Source organism: Bufo gargarizans, chromosome 10, assembly GCF_014858855.1.
Source record: "Bufo gargarizans isolate SCDJY-AF-19 chromosome 10, ASM1485885v1, whole genome shotgun sequence".
Classification (NCBI taxonomy): domain Eukaryota; kingdom Metazoa; phylum Chordata; class Amphibia; order Anura; family Bufonidae; genus Bufo; species Bufo gargarizans.
This window is the reverse complement of record NC_058089.1, coordinates 76,768,918-76,787,883: the sequence shown is the minus strand read 5'-3', so window position 1 is coordinate 76,787,883 and position 18,966 is coordinate 76,768,918. Positions and strand designations below refer to the sequence as shown.

The window sequence follows — 18,966 nt, the reverse complement described above, 5'->3', positions numbered from 1 at the left end:
ACCTGAATTCTAATAGAACAACTCCAGCTGCTGCTCCAGCCTCCAGGTTTCCTCTTGGGCTCCGCTCGGCTATCGGCTATGATGTCCTGAATCTTCTTCTGCAGGCTCCAGTTGCGCCTGCTGATCAGCTCGGCCCCCTGTGTCCTCCGAGACAAGTCCTGGCTGTAAGGCTGAGAGTCTGTGCGCTGCCTGTTGTGCGGCGTGCCCAGCAGTACTTATGTGCCTCACGGCGCGTAAACGCACAGAAGCTCAGCCTGGAGAGACCGCGAGAGGGCAGCAAGCAGCAGCGCTGCACAAGTCAGTATGTAAAAATTTTAAAGGAGCCGCGCCGCGGAAACGAGTGGGCCCACTAACTTACAGTGGGCCCAGGCACTTGCCCGGGTATGCCGGGTTCTGACGCCGGCCCTGCGCATAGACATCACCAGATGCTGGGTTTCATCCCTGGTGATGCTCTGCCAGGCCTCTACTGCAACTGTCTTAAGTTCCTGCTTGTTCTTGGGGCATTTTCCCTTTAGTTTTGTCTTCAGCAAGTGAAATGCATGCTCAATGGGATTCAGGTCACGTGATTGAATTGGCCATTGCATAACATTCCACTTCTTTCCCTTAAAAAACTCTTTGGTTGCTTTTGCTGTATGCTTTGGGTCATTGTCTATCTGCACTGTGAAGTGCCGTTCAATGAGTTCTGAAGCATTTGGCTGAATATGAGCAGATAATATTGCCCGAAACACTTCAGAATTCATCCTGCTGCTTTTGTCAGCAGTCACATCATCAATAAATAGAAGAGAACCAGTTCCATTGGCAGCCATACATGCCCACACCATTACCACCACCACCACCATGCTTCACTGATGAGGTGGTATGCTTAGGATCATGAGCAGTTCCTTTTCTTCTCCATACTCTGGTACAAGTTGATCTTGGTCTCATCTGTCCATAGGATGTTGTTCCAGAACTGTGAAGGCTTTTTTAGATTTCATTTGGCAAACTCTAATCCGGCCTTCCTGTTTTTGAGGCTCACCAATGGTTTACATCTTGTAGTGAACCCTCTGTATTCACTCTGGTGAAGTCTTCTCTTGATTGTTGACTTTGACACACATACACCTACCTCCTGGAGAGTGTTCTTGATCCGGCCAAGTGTTGTGAAGGGTGTTTTCTTCACCAGGGAAAGAATTCTTCGGTCATCCACCACAGTTGTTTTCCGTGGTCTTCCAGGTCTTTTGGTGTTGCTGAGCTCACCGGTGCGTTCCTTCTATTTAAGAATGTTCCAAACAGTTGTTTTGGCCACGCCTATTTTTTTGCTATCTCTCTGATGGGTTTGTTTTCTTTTTTCAGCCTAATGATGGCTTGTTTCACTGATAGTGACAGCTCTTTGGATCTCATCTTGAGAGTTGACAGCAACAGATTCCAAATGCAAATAGCACACTTGAAATGAACTCTGGACCTTTTATCTGCTCATTGTAATTGGGATAATGATGAAATAACACATACCTGACCATGGAACAGCTGAGAAGCCAATTGTCCCATTACTTTTGGTTCCTTAACAAGTGGGAGGCACATATGCAAACTGTTGTTATTCCTACACCGTTCACCTGATTAGGATGTAAATACCCTCAAATTAAGGCCTCATGCACACGGACGTTGTTTGGGTCCCCATCCGAGCTGCCGTTTTGGCGGCTCTGATGCGGACCCATTCACTTCAATAGGGCCGCAAAAGATGCAGACAGCACTCCATGTGCTGTCCGCATCCGTTGCTCCGTTCCGCGGCCCCGCAAAAAAAATATAACATATCCTATTCTTGTCCGCGCTTTGCGGACAAGAATAGGCATTTATATTGACGGCCGCCCGTTCCATTCCGCAAATTGCGGAAGGCACACGGATGGCTTCCGTTCTTTGCGGATCCACGGTTTGCGGACCGCAAAAAACGGCACGGTCGCGTGCATGAGGCCTAAAGCTGCAGTTACAGCACATATTTTTCGTTTAATTTCAAATACATTGTGGTGGTGTATAGAGCCAAAAATGTTACAATTGTGTCTGCCTAATGTACCTTCAGCCACAGAATCCAAAGTTTTTTGCTGTCATGTGAATGCCTATTGGCTAATTTTTGGGGCCTGTACTGGCCGACAGTTACATTTTTTATCTCTAGCCACATAATCACACCCCAATCTCTCTCACTCCTCTGCCTCTCATTATGGTGGTGTATGAACCGCATTCACCATAAAAACCTTCTAATGTCACAGGGTCATGTGACTGTGCGCCCCACCCCGTACTGTGCCCCTAAACCCGTACTGTGCCCCCTTATACCCCGCATTGTGCCCTCTTACCACACCCTGTGCAGTGCCCCTAGTCATTCCCTGTACTGTGCCATCTTATACCCTTTTATCTGGTCACGGTATGGCGGTGTTATCCGGTCACTGTACAGAGGTGTTATCCGGTCATTGTATGGCAGTGGTATCCAATAACTGGATGGCCATAACTGTATCCCTTTCTCTGCCCATTGCATCCTTTTTAAGACCTGGCATGAGCGGTAAAAATATGTAGTCTGTGTCAGAAATACACCTAACATAGACGTATTTCTATATAATAAATGACCACCTAATTGTATTATTATTCGGGGGTAGGGATAATATCTTTGTATTATATAGGTTCTAGTGTATTATACTGTGCCCTGTATTTCCCAGTAGAAAATGATCCTTGGGAAACACAGTCCTCATCCCTGATCACCAGGACCAGTTAGCGCTCTGTCAGGGTTCAAATCCTATTTTTGCCATCCATTTAATGCGTACCAAAAATGTATACATTAACAGATGCCTCAGACTGATGCCGTACAGCGGCGTCCGTTCACCATATAATTCCATGGTAGAAAAGAAATTTACGTTAACGTATGCAATTTTTTTATGGACTCTGCAGGATACAAAATCGTGGAGTGCTGCACATTTGTATACATCAAACTGAAAATTTACTATGCTCCAGCATGGCACATTTTTGAGAGTTTCCCTTTAAGACGCATAAAAATGGCCCCTGATTAAAATACATATTTTTTTGTGGGAATTTTTGCCAATGAGCACCCTCTGGTATATCACTGTCCATGTTGTGGGACTATTTGTGTACTTCTAGTAAGTATTTGGTGGCTGCAAATATGACCTGAAGGTTTTTCAGGTTTGCCTGCCATTAAAGTGAATGTGGCCCGCTGCGACCGCGCGGTTCACGAACATTTTATAGCGAATGCGCGTTCGTGAATCGTCCCAGCCGATGTTCGGCCAGCACTAATGCTTAGATCTAATTAAACTTGCTTCTCAGCTCAATATTAAGTGTACTACCCCCTATACTGCATGCTGTACAAGAGGTATTAGTGTATATTTTTATCAAAAGGCATAAGCCCATTCACCACGTAAAGTTTGCCTCTTAGAGTGGGACTTACTCTGACAAATAGGCGCAGAGTAAGGCCTCATGCACACGACCGTTGTGTGCATCCGTGGCCGTTGTGCCGTTTTCCGTTTTTTTTCACGGACCCATTGACTTTCAATGGGTCCGTGGAAAAATCGGAAAATGCACCGTTTGGCAGCCGCATCCGTGAGCCGTGTTTCCTGGCCGTGAAAAAAATATGACCTGTCCTATTTTTTTCACGGCCAACGGTTCACGGACCCATTCAAGTCAATGGGTCCGTGAAAGAACACGGATGCACACAAGATTGGCATCCGTGTCCGTGATCCGTGGCCGTAGGTTAGTTTCATACAGACGGATCCGAAGATCCGTCTGCATAAAAGCTTTTTCAGAGCTGAGTTTTCACTTCGTGAAATCTCAGATCCGACAGTATATTCTAACACAGAGGCGTTCCCATGGTGATGGGACGCTTCTAGTTAGAATACACTACAAACTGTGTACAAGACTGCCCCCTGCTGCCTGGCAGCACCCGATCTCTTACAGGGGGATATGATAGTACAATTAACCCCATCATATCCCCCTGTAAGAGATCAGGGCTGCCAGGCAGCAGGGGGCAGACCCCCCCCCCCTCCCCAGTTTGAATATCATTGTGCGGCCCCCCCCCCTCCCCTGTTGTTAACTGTTGGTGGCACAGTGTGCGCACCCCCCTCCCTCCCTCCCTCTATTGTTTTAATACATTGGGGCCAGTGTGCGCGCGCCCCCCAACCCCCCCTCCCTCCCTCTATTGTTTTAATACATTGGGGCCAGTGTGCGCGCGCCCCCCCAACCCCCCCTCCCTCCCTCTATTGTTTTAATACATTGGGGCCAGTGTGCGCACCCCCCCCAACCCCCCCCCCCCCCCCTCCCTCCCTCTATTGTAATCATCATCGGTGGCAGCGGAGTAGAAGATTTTCATACTTACCTGGCTGCTGGCTGCTGCGATGTCTGCGTCCGGCCGGGAGCTCCTCCTACTGGTAAGTGACAGGTCTGTGCGGCGCATTGCTGTCACTTACCAGTAGGAGGAGCTCCCGGCCGGACGCAGACATCGCAGCAGCCAGCAGCCAGGTAAGTATGAAAATCTTCTACTCCGCTGCCACCGATGATGATTACAATGGGGGGAGGGAGGGGGGTGGGGGGGTGCGCACACTGGCCCCAATGTATTAAAACAATAGAGGGAGGGAGGGGGGGTTGGGGGGCGCGCGCACACTGGCCCCAATGTATTAAAACAATAGAGGGAGGGAGGGGGGTTGGGGGGGCGCGCGCACACTGGCCCCAATGTATTAAAACAAGAGAGGGAGGGAGGGGGGGTTGGGGGGCGCGCGCACACTGGCCCCAATGTATTAAAACAATAGAGGGAGGGGGGTGCGCACACTGGCCACCAACGAGTTAACAACAGGGGAGGGGGGGCCCACTGGCCACCAATGAGTTAAAAACAGGGGGGGGGGGTCTGCCCCCTGCTGCCTGGCAGCACCTGCCAGGCAGCAGGGGGCAGTCATGTACACAGTTTTTTTGTATATTCTAACCTGAAGCGTCTCCATCACCATGGGAACGCCTCTGTGTTAGAATATACTGTCGGAAATGAGTTTCACGATGTAGCTCATATCCGACAGTATATTCTAACATAGAGGCGTTCCCATGGTGATGGGGACGCTACAAGTTAAAATATACCATCGGATTGGAGAAAACTCCAATCCGATGGTATAACAGAACTCCAGACTTTACATTGAAAGTCAATGGGGACGGATCCGTTTGAAATGGCACCATATTGTGTCAACATCAAACGGATCCGTCCCCATTGACTTGCATTGTAATTCAGGACGGATCCGTTTGGCTCCGCAAGGCCAGGCGGACACCAAAATGACTTTTTTTTCATGTCCGTGGATCCTCCAAAAATCAAGGAAGACCCACGGACGGAAAAACGGTCACGGATCACGGACCAACGGAACCCCGTTTTGCGGACCGTGAAAAAAAACGTCCGTGTGCATGAGGCCTAAGACCACGTGGCACTGTCCTAGTGGGTGGCAGGACCCAGGAGTCAAACAGCAACCCTGCTATCTCACAATGCCACCCACAGCACTGGGTCCCACCGACCCACCAGCACAGTGCCACAAAAACAAAGGCCACCACGCAGTACTGCACCATCTAAACAGTTGTCTAACACATAATGTCCTTTGCTATCAGGAACTGCAGGTCAATTACCACTTGTGCCGAATGGTAGTAGTGCTGATACCAGTAATAAAGAAGGTGCTGTGCTGGGGGGTCGGTGGGACCCAGTGCTGTGGGTGGCATTGTCAGATAGCAGGGTTGCTGTTTGACTCCTGATCCTGCCGCCTACTAAGGCAGTGCCACGTTGTCACCGCACTGTGCTGCGCCTATTTGTCAGAGTAGGTCCCACTCTAAGAGGCAAACTTTACGTGGTGAGTGGGCTTATGCCTTTTGATAAAAATGTACACTAATGCCTCTTGTACAGCATGCAGTATAGGGGGTTGTACACTTAATATTGCGCTGAGAAGTGAGTTTAATTAGATCTAACCATAGCATTGTGGATGTGAGATCCAGTTCTGTTTTTCTCCTCTGGATACATTTGCAGGGGCTGTCTCACTTCAGAAAGTTGCATTTAGAGGAAGTTAATACAAGGCACTTACTAATGTACTGTGGTTCTCCATATTGCTTCCTTTGCTGGCTGGATACATTTTTCCATCACATTATACAAGGCGGGCGTCAGCACCCGGCATACTCGGGCAAGTTCTGGGGCCCACAGCTCCTGCGGGGCCCACAGCACAGCTGCCAGATGCCAGAAGAAATGAGCGCTTCTATCAATACAGATGAAAGAGCTCATTGCTGGAGCACAGGGAGCTGGGTCCTGTTCCTCACCGCTCAGCTCCCCACGCTCCCCTTCTTCCGGCCAGCTGCGCTCTGAATGGTGAAGCAGGAACTCCTCCTCACACCACCATTCAGCCTGCAGGCACGGATCGTGCTGCCAGCATGTGTGGGCGGAGCCTGCAGTCCGCTAATCTGCATAATCTCCACCCACACTGTGCTGCAGAGCGATCTGTGCCTGCAGGGAAGAGAGGACTGTGAGCTTCAGGAACGGGACAAGGTGAGTAGTTACTGTGTTTTTTTGTTTTTAATACAGAGGGGCCAAGAGGGGCCACAAAGGACTTTATTACTATGGAGGGGGCATAGTGGTCTTTATTACTATGGAGGGGGCACAGAGGACTTTTTTTTTACTATGGAGGGGGCACAGAGGACTTTATTACTATGGAGGGGGCACATAGGTCTTTATTACTATGGAGGGGGCATAGAGGTCTTTATTACTATAGAGGGGGCACAAAGGACTTTATTACTATGGAGGGGGCACAGAGGACTTTATTACTATGGAGGGGGCACAGAAGTCTTTATTATTATGAAGGGGGCGCAGAGGGCATTATTACTCTGGAGGGGGCACAAAGGACATTACTAATGTGAAGGGGGCACAATGGGCATTTCTACTATGGAGGGGGCACAGAGCCAGAGGGCATTACTACAATAAAGGGGGCACAGTGGGCATTATTACTGTGAAGGGGGCACAATGGGGATTTCTACTATGAAGGGGGCACAATGGGGATTATTACTATGAAGGGGGCACAATGGGGATTATTACTGTGAATGGGGCACAATGGAGATTAGTACTGCGAAGGGGGCAGAAATAGGGATTTACAACTGTGAAAGGGGCACAGAGAGGGCATAACTACTGTGAGGGGGCACAATGTGGGTATAACGACTGTGAGGGGCACACATCTGTACAAAACTACTGTAAAGGTTGTACAATGAGGGCAATACTACTGTGAGGGGGTAAAGAAAAAATTTAAGTATGGGGGGGGGTCAGAAAAAGGACCCGCCCCGGGTGCCAAACACCCTAGGTACACCACTGAAGCAGGGAACTATTTGCTCCCTGCTCCACCATTGAGCTGTCAGTGCTCAACAGCAGTGTTTAATGTGATAGAAAAATGAATCCAGCCAGCAAAGGAAGCACTATGGATAATACCAGAACATTAGTAAGTGCCTTGTATTAACTTTCTCTACATGATAAATGCCACTTACTAAAGTAAGACAACCCCTTTAAATATTATGGTCTTTAGGTTGCATTGCCTTATGTTCTTGTACATGATTTGATGTTTCCTTTTATTATAGTGTGGCTCTAACCCTCTACCTGGACTGACCAAGGAAGAAGATTGTTGTGGCAGTGTGGGAACATCTTGGGGACACCACAAATGTAATAAATGCCCCCAGTTACCATGTGAGTATGAAAACAAGTTTTACCTTACATTTAACCCCTTCAGGGTCAAGCCAATTTTGGAAACAATGATTTTGTTTTTTCCTCTCTGCTTTCCAAGAACAGTAACATGTATTTCCATCATTATAGCCATATGAGGCTTTGTTTTTTGCTTTACAAGTTTTTTTAATTTTTATTTCATCATTTAATGTTCCATATAATCTGTAAAAATGATGGGTAGAACAGAAAAAAAGCTATTCCAGTATTGTTTTTTAGGTTTAGTTTTTATGGGGTTTAACCACTTCAGCCCCCGTAGCTTAAACACCCTTAATGACCAGACCACTTTTTACAATTCTGCACTACACTACTTCACTTTCTGTTGTAATTTTTTTTAAATGAAACTACATTTCTATATACATTTTTCTCTAAATGTATTGTTCTACATGTCTTTGATTTAAAAAAATGCAATAAGTGTATATTTATTGGTTTGGGTAAAAGTTATAACGTTTACAAACTATGGTGCAAAAAAATTAATTTACACACTTTGACTTTCTGAGCACCTGTCATGTTTCCTGAGGTTCTACAATGCCCAGACAGTAGAAACACCCCACAAATGACCCCATTTCGGAAAGTATACACCCTAAGGTATTCGCTGATGGGCATAGTGAGTTCATGTTTTTATTTTTTGTCACAAGTTAGCAGAAATGCTATTTTTTTTTCTTACAAAGTCATATTCCACTCACTTGTGACAAAAAAAAAAATTTTACATGAACTCGCCATGCCCCTCACGGAATACCTTTGGGTGTCTTCTTTCCAAAATGGGGTCACATGTGGGGTATTTATACTGCCCTGGCATTTTAGGGGCCCTAAAGCGTGAGAAGAAGTCTGGAATCCAAATGTCTAAAAATTTTCTGTGAAATACTAAAAGGTACTCATTGGAATTTGGGCCCATTTGTGCACCTAGGCTGCAAAAAAGTGTCCCACATGTGGTATCGCCGTACTCAGGAGAAGTAGGGCAATGTGTTTTGGAGTGTATTTTTACATATGCCCATGCTGTGTGTGAGAAATATCTCTGTAAATGACAACTTTTTACATTTTTTTTATACAAAGTTGTCACTTTACTGAGATATTTCTCTCACCAAGCATGGGTATATGTAAAAATAAACCCCAAAACACATTGCCCTACTTCTCCTGAGCACGGCAATACCACATGTGTGACACTTTTTTGCAGCCAAGATGCACAAAGGGGCCCAAATTCCAATAAGTACCTTTAGGATTTCACAGGGCATTTTTACGCATTTGGATTCCGTGGGTATGGTGAGTTTATGTAAGATTTTATTTTTTGTCACAAGTTAGTGGAATATGAGACTTTGTAAGAAAAAACTAAAAATAAATAAATAAATAAATTTATGCTAACTTGTGCCCAAAAAAAAATCTTCTATGAATTTGCCATGCCCCTCAAAAGTGATTTTTATAGCACCGATTTTACAGTGTTTTTGCAGTGATCAGAAAAAAAATAATTCTGTCACTGCGGTGGGGCGGACTGAACGCAAGTGTGCGCACAAGATCAGGCTTGATCAAGCAAACACTGTTTTTTGTAGAGCCTATAGAACATGTCCTATTCTTGTCCGGACAAGAAAAGGCATTTTCTATATAGTTCTGGCAATGTGCGGAACCGCAAAATGCTGAAAGCACATTGCCGGTGTCCGTGTTTTGCGGATCCGTGGCTCTGCGGATCCGCAAAACACATACGGACGTCTGAATGGAGCCTTACAGGGGGGGTGATCAGGGAGTCTATATGGGGTGATCAGGGGTTAATAAGGGGTTAATAAGTGACAGGGGGGGTGTAGTGTAGTGTGGTTCTTGGTGCTACTTACAGAGCTGCCTGTGTCCAGGTAGCATGTATATTAGACGCTGTTAACAAAACAGCGTCTAATATAACTTTCTGATGCGATTATTTTAACATCTACAGCCTGCCAGCGAATGATCATCGCTGGCAGGCTGTAGATTAATTTGGAAGCCGCGCATCTCTGAGAACGGCTCTCGCGGGATGACGCGCCGGCATGTCAATGAGGAACAACCCGACCACCCACAAGACGCATCCCTGCGTTAGGCGGTCGGGAGAAGGTTAAAGGGGTTCTCTGGGGCTTTACCTACATTCTCTGTTTCAGCTAACCTATGGAAGGAAGAGAGTTTCAGAGGTACATACCCTTCCATCACTCTGGTGATTCCTCAGCAGTGATCTCGATGAACTAGCATCAGACTCCTCTAATTAACCGCCTCCGGACCGCCTAACGCAGGATCGCGGTCCGGAGGCGGCTCTCCCGGGCACAGCGACGCATATACGCGTCATCTCGCGAGACGCGAGATTTCCTGTGAACGCGTGCACACAGAATTTTTTTAACCCCTAACAGGTATATTAGACGCTGTTTTGATAACAGCATCTAATATACCTGCTACCTGGTCCTCTGGTGGTCCCTTTTGCTTGGATCGACCACCAGAGGACACAGGCAGCTCAGTAAAGTAGCACCAAGCACCACACTACACTATACCCCCCCTCCTGTCACTTGATAACCCCTTATTAACCCCTGATCACCCCATATAGACTGTCATTAATCACCCCCCTGTCATTGATCACCCCCCTGTAAGGCTCCATTCAGACGTCCGTATGTGTTTTACGGATGCACGCATCCATGGATCGGATCCGCAAAACACATACGGATGTCGGAATGGAGCCTTACAGGGGGGTGATCAGGGAGTCTATATGGGATGATCACCCCCCTGTAAGGCTCCATTCAGACGTCCGTATGTGTTTTACAGATCCACGCATCCATGGATCGGATCCGCAAAACACATACGGACGTCAGAATGGAGCCTTACAGGGGGGTGATCATTGACGGGGGGGTGATCACCCCATATAGACTCCCTGATCACCCCCCTGTCATTGATCACCCCCCTGTCATTGATCACCCCCTGTCATTGATCACCCCCCTGTCATTGATCACCGCCCTGTAAGGCTCCATTTAGACATTTTTTGGGCACTAGTTAGCGGAAATTGATTTTTTTAGTTTTTTCTTACAAAGTCTCATATTCCACTAACTTGTGTAAAAAAATAAAATCTCACATGAACTCACCATACCCCTCACAGAATCCAAATGCGTAAAAATTTTTAGACATTTATATTCCAGACTTCTTCTCACGCTTTAGGGCACCTAAAATGCCAGGGCAGTAGAAATACCCCACATGTGACCCCATTTCGGAAAGAAGACACCCCTAGGTATTCCGTGAGGGGCATATTTAGTCCATGAAAGATTAAAATTTTTGCCCCAAGTTAGCGGAAAGAGAGACTTTGTGAGAAAAAAAAAATCAATTTCCGCTAACTTGTGCCAAAAAAAAAAAAATTCGAAGAACTCGCCATGCCCCTCATTGAATACCTTGGGGTGTCTTCTTTCCAAAATGGGGTCACATGTGGGGTATTTATACTGCCCTGGCATTTTAGGGGCCCGAAAGCGTGAGAAGAAGTCTGGGATCCAAATGTCTAAAAATGCCCTCCTAAAAGGAATTTGGGCCCCTTTGCGCATCTAGGCTGCAAAAAAGTGTCACACATGTGGTATCGCCGTACTCAGGAGAAGTTGGGCAATGTGTTTTGGGGTGTCATTTTACATATACCCATGCTGGGTGAGATAAATATCTTGGTCAAATGCCAACTTTGTATAAAAAAATGGGAAAAGTTGTCTTTTGCCGAGATATTTTGGCGATACCACATGTGTGACACTTTTTTGCAGCCTAGGTGGGCAAATGGGCCCACATTCCAAAGAGCACCTTTCGGATTTCACAGGCCATTTTTTACAGATTTTGATTTCACACTACTTTGCACGCATTTAGGCCCCTAAAATGCCAGGGCAGTATAAATACCCCACAAGTGACCCCATTTTGGAAAGAAGACACCCCAAGGTATTTCATGATGGGCATAGTGAGTTCATAGAAGTTTGAATTTTTTGTCACAAGTTAGTGGAATATGAGACTTTGTAAGAAAAAAAGAAAAAAAAATCAGCATTTTCCGCTAACTTGTGACAAAAAATAAAAAGTTCTATGAACTCACTATGCCCATCAGCGAATACCTTAGGGTGTCTACTTTCCGAAATGGGTTTATTTGTGGGGGGTTTCTACTGTTTGGGTATTGTAGAACCTCAGGAAACATGACAGGTGCTCAGAAAGTCAGAGCTGCTTCAAAAAGCGGAAATTCTCATTTTTGTACCATAGTTTGTAAATGCTATAACTTTTACCCAAACCATTTTTTTTTTTTTACCCAAACATTTTTTTTTAATCAAAGACATGTAGAACAATACATTTAGAGAAAATTTTATATATAGATGTCGTTTTAAAAAAAAAAAATTACAACTGAAAGTGAAAAATGTCATTTTTTAAAATAAATTTGTTACATTTGTTAAATTTCGATTAATAACAAAAAAAGTAAAAATGTCAGTAGCAATGAAATACCACCAAATGAAAGCTCTATTAGTGATAAGAAAAGGAGGTCAAATTCATTTGGGTGGTAAGTTGCATGACCGAGCAATAAACAGTGAAAGTAGTGTAGTGCAGAATTGTAAAGAGTGGTCTGGTCATTAAGGGGGTTTAAGCAAGGAGGGCTGAGGTGGTTAAAGGGGTTTTCCCATCTCATATTGCTTGGATATGCCCCCATTGTCTGATCTGAAGTGCCCCGGGTAAACGCACCCGGCAAAGTGAAGGAGGGCGCACCGCACATGCGCAGCTGCCCTCCATTTATTTATATGGAGATTCTGAAAATAGCCGGGAACGCCGCAAAATAGCCGGCACTGTCGGCCACCACTTTGCCAGCTTCATTGTCGGCTGTGTTTACGAGCTCTGGAACCTGCACCTAGCAGACAATAAGGGCATATCCTAGTGATATGTCCCCATTGTCTCAGATGGGAATACTCCTTTAAATGGGTTGTCCAGGTTCAGAGCTGAATCTGGACAAATTCCCATTTTCATCCAGGCAGCCCCTCTGACATGAGCTTCGGAGCATTTCATGAGGGCTTTATTAGGAGATCCGGTGACGTCCTGGGCTTCCGCATAGCAGTGTAAAAAAAAAAAAAAGGGAGAGCATAGGAACATGAAATGCTCTAATGATCATATCAGGGGGAATGGAAGGTTGAAAGTGGGGGTATATCAGGGTTCAACTCTGAATTGCGCAGGGCAAAGGCTTTTTCTGGATATCCGGTGACGTACCAGGCTCTCCGTGGGTAAAGCTAGGTAGCTAGGGCAGCTCTAAAGCTTGCCCATCAGAAGCCTCTGCCTAGCAATGTAAAAAATATAAACAAACAGCATCAGAGCACTACATTTTCAGATGCTCATATCAGAGGGACTGCCTGGGTGAAAAAGGGGAGATATCTGGGTTCGGCTCTGAACCCGGACAACCCCTTTAAGGCTTAACTAGATATGCTCCTGTGTCTTCCTGTTCGGCTGCATAAAGTACATGCAGCTGAACAGTGAGGCTGGGTTCACACCTGAGCGTTTTACAGCGCGTTCCTACGCGCTGTAAAACGCGCAACAGGCAAGAACCAATGATTCCCTATGGGAATGGTTCTCACCTGAGCGTTTTACAGCGCATACGATCGCGCTGTAAAACGCCCCAAGAAGTACATGAGCTTCTTTGGGGCGTCTTGTCGCGCATTCCCGTACATAGACTTCCGGGAACGCGCGACAATGGGCGTACGCTTGTCTATATATGCGCGATTGCAAATGCCGGTACAATCGCGCATACAGAGCGCGACATCCCGAACGCTCAGGTGTGAACCCAGCATAAGAAACAGCAGAAGAGTCTGTCAGGCAGTCAAGTGATTACACAGATAATGATAGAGCCAAACCACCCCTAATTGCAATGATAATACAATGCAATAATATGCTATAAGCTAGGGGATTCCAAGTACAGATCCAACCGACATAAGATGGCACTATGCCCCAAGTAAATATTATTGAGAGCTGTTCACACAATGTAGGATGTTAAGGTAAAACAAGAAGATCACTCCTGTGAGGATTGGGGTTGTGGGTCATATTAGTCACCTAGGCAGAATAACAAAGCAACTGTCTTTATTCTTTCATCCACAATTACACAGCAAATGCAGATAGATGGCCCAGACGAGCTGTACCCCTGGACACTCAGGCAGACACCCTCAAAAACCCAGTCCACAATATCCCAAGCTGGGACCTGTAGTTTCACAGCCCGTACCAGGCTCTACCCACGGTCTCCCAACGTTTTAGATTGGCCCACAGCTTTAGTATCACCCACCAGAATATTTTGCAGTCAAAACCAATGCTTATCTAGACCATGGACAACACAACTTAAGTGCATGGATCAAACTTCAACCAGCAACAACCCCATCTTCCCCAGTCAGTGTCCTTAGTACCCCAATGCCGCCCCTGGGTTTGAGCTCATCCCCCTGAGAACACCTCCCCCAATGCTAACTGTGCATTGGTGGATTTATTTCAATGAGGCCAAGCCCATCAACCTGAGACTATATGTGCGACCCACTGTGGGTACAGCACCACTGGGTCTACCCACCACCATCCACATAATGGGAGTAGTGGTTGGGAGAACAATAGCTTAATTGAGGCCTCCGAGAGACCAACTAATGGAGTGATGGCTTTACTCCAATTAGAAATGCTTATACATTACACAAATAAAACTCAATGTAACTGGCGCTTCATGCTGGAAAAGGTTTGCATCACTTACAGCTGTGGATTCCGCTCCAAGTCCATTGGTCCAGTAATCTTTAGTCCACATACAGCTCTTCACAGCTCCCAACTAGAAAATTGTGGTAAAATCTACGTATATTATTATTATAGACATGGCCCACAGGAGGCCCATAATTGTCATAATAATTGCTATGCCCCAATAGGGAATAAAGTGTAATGAAATACTTGAAATGTGGTGTGCAGATAAGGGAGCAATAAACAAAAGAGAAATAAATAAATCATTTAAACCTGAGGAGGGGAAGGGGGAAAGTTACTATACAGCCAGGTGAAAAAGGGAACTCCACATATGCCAAATAGGCATCCCTGATCACAGCATACATCTATTAATTGGCTTTCTCTGGGTGCTTGCCTAGATTCGTTCCCAGCTGCACTTCAGCAACACTTGCATCAATATAGGTATACAATTAGACAGCACTCCAAAACTGAAGGTGAGATAATCAGTGATTTTTGTTCAGCCAGATATAATGGTGTGTAATAAATTCAGACAATGTTTCGGGCTAAATGTAGCCCTTCATCAGGCTAGGGAACAAAGATATAACAAGAAATTGCAATCAACTAAATGCATAATTTTGATACAATTCATAGTTGTGTCAAATTCAGGTATACATGAATATATATGATCCATATTCTTGCTGAAAATTTAAATACATGATTAAAGGTTCATAGTTTTGCAATACACGATCCAGAAATTCCATATGGCAAATACAATTCATGCAACTGTACAATATATGCAATATATTAGGTAATGTGAGGTATATAAGGGTTAAAGTACTCCATGTGATAGAACATATAGCAGGAAAAGCTATATCAACCTCAGGGCATCATCAGGGCGAATTAGGGTCCAAAATTCTGGGTATGAGCCCTCCCACCATCAGGGTTGGCTCATACAGTCAGGGGGTCAGGGATTGTATTTAGGGATGCATAGGAGGTGACCTGCTCCCTTATCCTGGCTTCTAGGCCTAGTGGCATGGGCTTTATAGACCTTGTGTGGTGGTGGGTTTACCCCCACTCCCCACTGTCAGATTTTGGAGTTGGTTGTTTAATGAGTGCATTAATTGCCATACAGTAGATAGGTCAAGACCTGTCAAGACAGCCACTCAGCATCCTGCCAATCAGAGGCTAAAGAGCCTTCATCTGTAACTGCTCAGATACCATGATCACTATTACAATGCAACTAAAATATGTTGCTTGGTTTAAGCTATTAACTGCTGCACGGATTGCTACCATAGTTAGTACTGCCTTGTACTGTGGCTCCCTGCTCCCTGTGCCACTCCTGGTCCCCGCACTGCCGCAGCTGCTTCTCCCCGTACACGGATGAAAACATCCCGTGTTGGGTGGGTGGGTTCAGCCAATGGCAGACGGGGACGAGCCTCCCTAGCATCACCCGTGATGCTAGGGAGGTTCTTCCCCGTCACCGTTTCCATTGGCTGCTTACTCCCGATCCCGAATGTTTTCATCCGTGTAAAGGGAGAAGCAGCCACGGCAGTGCGGGGAACAGGAGCGCCACAGGGAGCTGGGTGCCACGCAAGTACAGTCGTGGCCAAAAGTTTTGAGAATTACATAAATATTGGAAATTGGAAAAGTTGCTGCTTAAGTTTTTATAATAGCAATTTGCATATACTCCAGAATGTTATGAAGAGTGATCAGATGAATTGCATAGTCCTTCTTTGCCATGAAAATTAACTTAATCCCCAAAAAAACTTTCCACTGCATTTCATTGCTGTCATTAAAGGACCTGCTGAGATCATTTAAGTAATCATCTTGTTAACTCAGGTGAGAATGTTGACGAGCACAAGGCTGGAGATCATTATGTCAGGCTGATTGGGTTAAAATGGCAGACTTGACCTGTTAAAAGGAGGGTGATGCTTGAAATCATTGTTCTTCCATTGTTAACCATGGTGACCTGCAAAGAAACACATGCAGCCATCATTGCATTGCATAAAAATGGATTCACAGGCAAGGATATTGTGGCTACTAAGATTGCACCTCAATTTATAGGATCATCAAGAACTTCAAGAAAAGAGGTTCAACTCTTGTTAAGAAGGCTTCAGGGTATCCAAGAAAGTCCAGCAAGCGCCAGGATCGTCTCCTAAAGAGGATTCAGCTGCCACCAGTGCAGAGCTTGCTCAGGAATGGCAGCAGGTGTGAGCGCATCTGCACGCACAGTGAGGTGAAGACTTTTGGAAGATGGCCTGGTGTCAAAAAGGGCAGCAAATAAGCCACTTCTCTCCAAAAAAACATCAGGGACAGATTGATCTTCTGCAGAAAATATGGTGAATGGACTGCTGAGGACTGGGGCAAAGTCATATTCTCTGATAAAGCCTCTTTGAAGCCTCTTTCCGATTGTTTGGGGCATCGGAAAAAGGCTTGTCCGGAGAAGAAAAGGTGAGTGCTGCCATCAGTCCTGTGTTATGCCAACAGTAAAGCATCCTGAGACCATTCATGTGTGGGGTTGCTTCTCATCTAAGGGAGTGGGCTCACTCACAATTTTGCCCAAAAACACAGCCATGAATAAAGAATGGTACCAAAACACCCTCCAACATCAACTTCTTCCAACAATCCAACAACAGTTTGGTGAAGAACAATGCATTTTCCAGCACGATGGAGCACCGTGCCATAAGGCAAAAGTGATAACTAAGTGGCTCGGGGACCAAAACGTTGACATTTTGGGTCCATGGCCTGGAAACTCCCCAGATCTTAATCCCATTGAGAACTTGTGGTCAATCCTCAAGAGGCGGGTGGACAAACAAAAAGCCACTAATTCTGACAAACTCCAAGAAGTGATTATGAAAGAATGGGTTGCTATCAGTCAGGAATTGGCCCAGAAGTTGATTGAGAGCCTGCCCAGTCGAATTGCAGAGGTCCTGAAAAAGAAGGGCCAACACTGCAAATACTGACTCTTTGCATAAATGTCATGTAATTGTCGATAAAAGCCTTTGAAACGTATGAAGTGCGTGTAATTATATTTCACTACATCACAGAAACAACTGAAACAAAGATCTAAAAGCAGTTTAGCATCAAACTTTGTGAAAACTAATATTTGTGTTATTCTCAAAACTTTTGGCCATGACTATAGATTCAGTGTGAGGGGCCTGGGCATATGGGAGGCATTTGTTGGTCTTGTTTAGCCCCTTCAAATCTAAACTAGCAATATATTAATTGTAAACTGCCAGTTCAGTATAGAGAGAGGTGTTCTTCAATTACATAAAGTCCAGAATTGTTTTCAAGATTGGTACCTTATGGCCCCATTCACACTACCGTATTTTTGGGCTGTATCTGATTGGCATTTTTGTATGGGACCCATACATTGCAATGGTGTTATGTTCTGTGGGTGCAAACCCACTGTCCCACGTGACTGACTCCCTCAGTTCTTCACAATACCTCTGATGGTGAGGATAGACTTTCTACTTCTGAGGGGGGTTCGGACACGAGGAAACAGGGATCTGGGTGTGGACCCATTGGACTGAACTCCAGATGGTACAGTACACCCAGAGGGCGCTGGGAGGCCAGAGACAGATCATTCGGTGGCGAGAAACATCTGCATGAGCCCATGATGTCTGCTAAAAGTATTAATATTAAAATGTTCACTTAAAAGAGTATTTCAACCCCAGATTGCTAAAGCATGCCATTAGTACTAATCTGTGGGGATTCAATGTGACTCGTAATGATCATAGAAAATAAGGGGTAAAGACCTCTTTGGAATGTCTTTGCACAGCATCATTCAAGTGAATACCAGACAGCAAGGTGGGCAGAGTGCCAAGGTATCTGTTAAAAATGTGAAGGGCTTCCTCATCACTCATCAGTGTAGATGTCAGCAGTCGAGCTGATCAGCAAGTGATGGCATATCCTAGACCAGGCATCCTCAAACTGCGGCCTTCCGCCTGTTGCAAAACTACAACTCCCAGCATGCCCAAACAGCCTAAAGGTATCAGCCTACAGCAGGGCATTGTGGGAGTTGTAGTTCTACAACAGCTGCAGGGCCGCAGTTTGAGGATGTCTGTTCTAGACACTAGAAGTTTTCCTTATGTAAGGAGAAGTTTGAATAGTCTATACATAAATTATGTTGATCCACTGGATTCACACATCAACGTGTCCTATCAATTCAAGATGTTTAATATCATTTAATTATTTAATAGATATTTACCTGACCATATGTACTGGATCTGTCTCTATGACCACTACTCACTGGTCTGAATATAGAAACAGATAAATATTGCATGACCTTTTGTGTTCTTTCTAGTAGTTCGCTGGCTATGTAATCCTTGATCCGGATAAGCATTAATAGTTGTGTAAATTCATTATCAAACAGATCCAGCAACAGCAGATTATGACCGATTTTAGGTAACTAAAAGAGAGCAAAAACAGAAAACAAGTAAAAATAGTGATTAAGGTCCTATAAATACAGCACATCATAAAGTGCAGGACATTTGCTGGCCAATAATTCCAAGTTAATAAAAGTTAGAATCCCACTTTAACCGTTGACCTCATGGTTTTAATATTACAGAGACCTACTTTAT

General features: G+C 45.2%; 1 protein-coding gene across 1 annotated transcript in view; it reads left to right on the top strand.

The window, feature by feature from the left end:
• LTBP3 (latent transforming growth factor beta binding protein 3) overlaps positions 1 to 18,966 on the top strand; it is a 176,942-nt gene that overhangs the window by 53,268 nt on the left and 104,708 nt on the right. Inside the window, exon 4 of the mRNA XM_044269983.1 lies at positions 7,591 to 7,696. Coding sequence (XP_044125918.1) covers positions 7,591 to 7,696 — 106 coding nt within the window. The remainder of the gene's footprint in view (positions 1 to 7,590; positions 7,697 to 18,966) is intronic.